The 7,029-nt window shown below is 42.3% G+C and overlaps 1 protein-coding gene across 1 annotated transcript; it reads left to right on the top strand.

Moving 5' to 3' along the window:
- The first annotated feature begins 1,041 nt into the window (after positions 1-1,041).
- On the top strand, positions 1,042-2,898 carry LOC142742978 (apelin receptor B). Its single transcript, XM_075853273.1, has one exon. The coding sequence runs from the start codon at positions 1,129-1,131 to the stop codon at positions 2,191-2,193; it is 1,065 nt and encodes a 354-aa protein (XP_075709388.1). The 5' UTR covers positions 1,042-1,128; the 3' UTR covers positions 2,194-2,898.
- The last annotated feature ends 4,131 nt before the right edge of the window (positions 2,899-7,029 follow it).

Below are 7,029 nucleotides of genomic sequence, written 5' to 3' on the forward strand. Positions count from 1 at the left end.
TGAATAACTTTTCTTTGGATGCTCACTATGATTTTTGTTTAAACGTACATTTTATTGGTAATAGCGTTAGGCTTCTTTCACACTAGTGTTAATATACATTTAACTCTCTTCCGTCAGAGGAAGAGAAGATCGAAAGAATAAACGGAAAGCAACGGCTCCATTAGAATGACCCTTTTTTAATGGCAATTCTTTTGTTTCAGTTGCTTTCCGTTTGTCTCCGTTCGCTAGGTTTCCGTTTTTTTAACAGAAGCAAAAATGCAGTCTGCAGAACTTTTGTTTCTGTTTGATGGCGCTTTGTGCCATATTAAGGCTTGGTTCACACCTGCGTCGGTGTGTTCCGTTGTTCTGCTCTGTCAGAGGAGCAGAACAAGGGAATAACAGAGGCAACGGTTCCGTTGCACGACGGATACCACCGGCGGCCGACGAAACCCATTGACTTTAATGGAGTCCGTCGGCTTTTCGTCGGGCTGTCCTTTGTTTTACCGGAGACGCTATTTTCTCCAGTAATCTCCGGTAATCTCTGCTGGATCTGCAACGAAGGCTCCTGTCAGAGCGTCCAATGCAGATGTGTACGAAGCCTGAGATAGTGAACACTATTTACAATAAAATAACACAAGACACAATTAGCATACATATTTCTCTACAATTCCATAGTTATATATATGTATGTATATGTATATATATATATATATATATATATATATATATATAAAACAGTCACCACTGAAGATGGGTTTGATTATCTTCTGACTATTATCAAGAGCTGTGATTTAATAATATTTCGCTATAATGGTGGTAGATATTTCCTAGGGCAGGCTGCATAGCTAGTTGTGCATAGTGCAGAAGGAAAAGGGGAGTAAAGACAGTGAGAGAGCCCAGGGAATGGTCAGGGAGGAGCTGAAATAATGTGGATAGACTCCTGATTGATGTCAGTGGGTGGCCTTTTGCCTTTAATTTGTCTTTCTGGGGGTGGGGAGTTCAGGGGATTCTTTAAAGAACTTGAATGAAGGCAGCTTTCATACCACAGGTCAGAGCCGAGACCGAGAACACAACCAGGAGACCACTGCCTCAAGAAGTGCACAACACTTTCATAGCACTGAACTACCAACAACGCAGAACCATACAGAAATGGAATATGATGAAGACATCTATGACTACTCAAATGATTCAGATACGCAATGTACTGAATCAGACTGGGACTTTTCCTACTCTTTGATACCAGTACTCTATATGTTGGTTTTTGTCTTGGGACTGTCTGGAAATGGAGTAGTAATCTTCACGGTGTGGAAAGCTAAACCCAAGAGAAGATCTGCAGACACCTACATAGGTAACCTTGCCATTGCTGACTTGGCTTTTGTTGTTACCTTACCTCTCTGGGCTACTTACACCGCTCTTGGCTTCCACTGGCCTTTTGGTTCTGCCCTGTGCAAGATTAGCAGTTACCTTGTATTGCTCAACATGTTTTCCAGTGTTTTCTGTCTCACCTGCCTCAGTTTTGACAGATACTTGGCCATTGTTCACTCTTTGTCCAGTGCCAACTTGCGGTCCCGTTCAACTATGATTATATCCTTGACAGTTATATGGCTGCTCTCAGGATTGTTGGCACTTCCAAGTCTGATTCTCCGTGATACACATGTTGAAAACAACCACACTCTATGTGACCTGGACTTCAGTAGTGTCTCCAGCAAGGAAAATGAACAACTCTGGCTAGGAGGTCTCAGCATTATGACCACAGTACCAGGCTTTCTGCTTCCACTACTCCTCATGACAATCTTCTACTGTTTTATTGGATGCAAAGTTACCATGCATTTCCAAAACCTCAAGAAGGAAGAACAGAAGAAGAAGAGGCTTCTAAAGATCATAACCACACTTGTTATTGTGTTTGCCATTTGCTGGTTGCCATTTCATATTGTCAAAACTATCCACTTCATGGACCTGATGGGCTTCCTGGACCTCTCATGCTCTTCACAGAACTTGATCGTCAGCCTGCATCCCTATGCCACATGTCTGGGATATATTAACAGCTGTCTTAACCCTTTTCTCTATGCATTTTTTGATCTTCGATTCCGCTCCCAATGTTTTTTTTTTTTTGGTCTTAGCAAAACTCTCCATGGACAAATAAGTAACACCTCCTCCAGCCTGAGCGCTCAAACACAGAAATCTGAAATCCACTCTTTAGCAACTAAGGTGTAATTGGGAAATGGACACATGATAGACAGGGGAGGAAGAGACGCTGTCCTATAGTCTGTGTGGCTAATTGAACTTTATCTCTCAGTGCTGGGAGCTCTGATAATAGAGAAAACCACTGTATCTTTAACACTGGAGACTGAAAGACTTTATTGGTGACTGTCTGCTTGGAAAATAACAGTACTGTCTCCAGATCATCAAAGACTTGCTCAATCTCTCTCTTTGGTACAGGGGAGCTGGCTGGATGGAGCAAGATATGCTATATCTTGGTGGGACAGTTATAACTGTAGATAATACTACTTTGATGACAAATGGTCAAACTGGTCATCACTTATTACAAAATTTAGTGACTTTATTTTGAAGAATGTATATACGTGGCATGTTATAGCACTTCCATAACAATGTAGAGCTTTTATCTAACACACTTGTTAAGACCAATTGTTTATGAAGAGTTGTATAATTTATATTTTGCAATGTCTTCCAAGGTTGCACCCGCTTCAATATACAAATGGTGTGAATATGGGGGTGTTAAGTCAGTTCATTATCACCTGGAAACCTTCAGTGAATAAGAAAGTAGCAATTCCTTGCAGAGCAAAGTAACGCTCCTCTCTCTGTGTTGCTCTCAGATTTGTATGTATGTATATAAATAATGATAACATATTCCCTCGGAGAGGGGTATCTTTTGAAATGTTTGTTATACTTTTGTAAAATGTTGCAATAAAATTCTTGAATTTAGAAAAAAAACAGTGTGTCCGAGTTATTTATAAATAAAGGGGTCAAATATCTGCACTGTTTCTTAGCTGTGGGAACGTTCATGCTTAGGTATTTCATATTAAAGAGATTTTGTAAATAATCCTTTAAAAGCCGCAAATGATAGGATTTGATAAAAGACACTCACACAAGAGTCAAAGTCATAGCGTGAAAAAACTTTACTTTTTTATATAGCCAACTGTGAAAAACAATCCTCAGGCACTTAGGAAGTTATTAAAATTTCCTGATAACAATGGATTGCAAAACGTTGTTTTTTTTATTCTTTTAATTGCAAAAAGATTTTGCTGTGGATTCACTGCGGACATCACCCTAAGGGGTCATTTAGACAAGTGTGTAACAACGAACAAGTGTAAAACAACGACCGTCACACAGACACATGTATTTCAGTGGAGCCGTTTAACGGAGTGTGTGAAGGGTCCGTGGAAAAATAGGATATGTCCTATTTTCTTACGTTTTCACGCATCCCTCCATAGACCCTAGTGTATGAAGGGATCCGTGATAACGCGTCCCGCACGGGTGTACCTGAAACGTGAAAAACGCTCGTATGAATGTAGCCTAAGGATGAAATCCGCTGTGAAAATGCATGACTCTTCCGTAGCATAATGAGCATTCTGCGGTTCTGAAAATCTGCAGCATGCCCATATTTCTGCGCTGAATTTTTTCACTACCTGTGGGTGCGGTTTTGTGTTTTAAGAACTACATCCACATGTATTGTATTGTACATTGACGTGAATTTGCAGTGCAGAATATGCACTGCAAATCCACTGCAATTTTGCCACATCTGAATGTGGCCTAATGTCAATAGGCAATGACTTTAAATTAAAAACTAAAAATAAAATTAGTGAGCATAAAAATGTGTTGTGCATTCATATGAAGCGGTTTTTCCAGATACAACTATGGGTGCGGCGCATTCATTATTGAAATCTAAAGTGTGGAGGGGGGCGGAAAAAAGCGATGCACACCGCAACAAGATTTTCTGTTTGGTCGACCGGCCACACAGTCAACACAAGAAGGAAAATAAAAGAGGAACACAGAAACACCTGATCACACAGTCAGGGAAAAGCATATAATCGCTCTTTCAGTAAAGGACAAGTGTATGCTACCACTATACAAAAAATCAATAAAATTAATAATATCACCATACTTTGACTATATAGTGGTCAGATACCAGTTATACACAGGTGGTAAGCAGAGTATCACCACGTTGCAGACCATACAAAAGAATACAGTGCTGCTCAGACACAGGCAGAATTACCAACAATTAAATCCAGTAACTCACAGGTGACTTCTTCCCTGATTGGAGTCATCCGCTTTCATTTTCTTCTCCATCTGGCCCAGACAGTTATAGCGACTTCTCCCGACAACTACAAAGTTTGATGCCCATATTTCTTTGTCTCCTTGCTACTGGAGCCCATACTTATCCTCTATAGCAACATTAAACCTCCACCCTTCTGCCCCCTTTCACACTGCCATTCTGCAGCTACGATAAATACTGTGCCTCATGCTGCCCTATGTGCCCCCATTATATACATTGCTGCTCAATGCCCCCAAATACTATACTGCAAAATTAATAGTGCCTGATGAAGCGGATACAGTTGAAAGTAGTGGTGTAACTAGAAAATGTTGTGTCTTATAGCAAACATTTTTAAGCCCCGACCTCCAGAGCATTTATCCGTTCCATGTGCAAATAATGGTGAAAATATATTTTTAGGAATGGTTATGGTAATAAAATTAAAACACAACTTCTGTGAAAGTGCAACTCCCAGAATGACTTGACAATGAATTACCATCAGGCTACAATGGGTGCTGTAGTTTCACAGAACAGGTATCACAACTCTTGTGAAACTACAACTTCCAGCTTGACTTGACAAATGCTGGGAGTTAGGGTACTCTTAGGGTGGATTCACACGAACGTGAGTGTTTCCCGCGCGCATAAAACGCTGCATTTTGCGCGCGTGGCAGCAACGTGACAGCTCCGTCTGTCATGTTCATATGGATGCGCGGCTGCGTGCTTTTCGCGCAGCTGCCATCATTATGACACTCCGTTTGGATGTTTGTAAACAGAAAAGCACGTGGTGCTTTTCTGTTTACATTCATTATTTTACTGCTGTTGCGTGAATCACGTGCGTCCCACGGAAGGGCTTCCGCGTGGTACGCGTGATTTTCACGCACCCATTGACTTCAATGGGTGCGTGATGCGCGAAAAACGCCGAAATATAGAACATGTCGTGAGTTTTACGCAGCGGACTCACGCTGCGCAAAACTCACGGACAGTCTGCACGGCCCCATAGACTTGCATAGGTCCGTGCGACCCGCGTGAAAACCACGCGGGCTGCACGGACGCAAATCACGTTCGTGTGAATCCCCCCTTAAACTACCTGACGTGGGCCGTGTAAACGAGCGCCGATCAACGAAACAGCTCGTTGATAAGCGCTTGTTTGCTCCTTTCACAAGGAGCTATGTATGGGGACGAGCGCTCGTTACTCCGATCGCTCGTCCCCATACATTTCTATCATGTCAGCAGCACATCTCCCTGTTTACACAGCCCGGAGTAAAATTGGCCTGTGTAAAAGTGCCCTTAGCGTTTCACAAACATTAGTACCACACACACATCAGCCATTTCAGAAGAAATTGCAGGATGGGGCAAGGGAGGCATCAACCCCCAGACCAGACTCTAAAATTAATTCAGACCTCAGACCATACCCCAAAATAAATTCAGACCCCTGACCAGCGCTCTTAATAAATTCGGACTGCAGCAGAAGTAGACACAAAGCTAAAGAAGACACCGTAGTGAGGATCAGTGATACCAGCCATTATCTATTGGATTAATCCAATAGATAATAGCTAATTTAAAAAAAAAAAAAGCAATCCCCCCCAAGACACGTGTAGGTTTCGATGCTGTGTTTGAAGTAAAAAGGTTGATTTAAAAAAATGGATGTAAAATATTTCCTATTTATTTCCCTTCACTTTATAATCCACTTTTGGCATTGGCGAAAAAAACAGCTTAAAAAAACAATTGTTTGTCACGGACACATGTAGAGAATAGACTATAATAGATAATGTATTTCTAGCTTAATGGCTCCTTGCACACGCTGTGATTTACTATTGCAACGCATAAAAACGTTCCATAAACTGCCAGTAAAAACATACAATCATATTTAATATGTGACGCAATCAAGGTTACATTTTTTTCCAATAAAGTAGACCTAAGAAAAGCTCACCCTGACAATCTATCAATGTCAAAGAGGGGGAGATCAATCACTTGGCACCCCTTCTATTACCCAGAGTGGAAAGATGCTAACAAAGAGTTGCTCTCGGTCTGGTGGACCAGGTCTGTTTATGTATTACGTGGTCAGCCACTCTATTGAATGGCTTTCATGTAATACTATATTTCCCAGCAGCGTTCCTTAGTGATATCAGCTCTGCGCTGGTAAAGAAGTGGCGTTCAGCTTATCATCCGGCTCTAAATTAACCCCTTCACGACTGTCATACGGCTATATACGTTCTAACTGCCGATGCCCCGTGCAGTTAGCACGTATATAGACGTCGGCAGCCTGGAAGGGGTTTAATGAGTGCAGAAGCTGCTTCGGCGTGAGCAGATCTGCACTAATCTATGTGTCAGATCTTTTTACAAGTGCCGGCACCTCTTTGACTTAGGGCATGCCCCCACGTGGCGGATTTCCTCCGCAACTGTCCGCATCAATGCCGCACCTAATCCGGGTTGCGGATTACGGCTGCGGATCTGCCCAAAATGTGCAGTAAATTGATGCGGACTAGCTGCTGCGGACTGCGGGAAAAGTGCTTCCCTTCTCTCTATCAGTGCAGGATAGAGAGAAGGGACAGCACTTTCCCTAGTGAAAGTAAACGAATTTCATACTTACCGGCCGTTGTCTTGGTGACGCGTCCCTCTTTCGGCATCCAGCCCTACCTCCCTGGATGACACGGCAGTCCATGTGACCGCTGCAGCCTGTGATTGGCTGCAGCCATCACTTAGACTGAAACGTCATCCTGGGAAGCTGGACTGGAGACAGAAGCAGGGAGTTCTCGGTAAGTATGAACTTCTATTTTTTT

The sequence above is a fragment of the Rhinoderma darwinii genome, chromosome 1 (assembly GCF_050947455.1).
Source record: "Rhinoderma darwinii isolate aRhiDar2 chromosome 1, aRhiDar2.hap1, whole genome shotgun sequence".
Classification (NCBI taxonomy): Eukaryota; Metazoa; Chordata; class Amphibia; order Anura; family Rhinodermatidae; genus Rhinoderma; species Rhinoderma darwinii.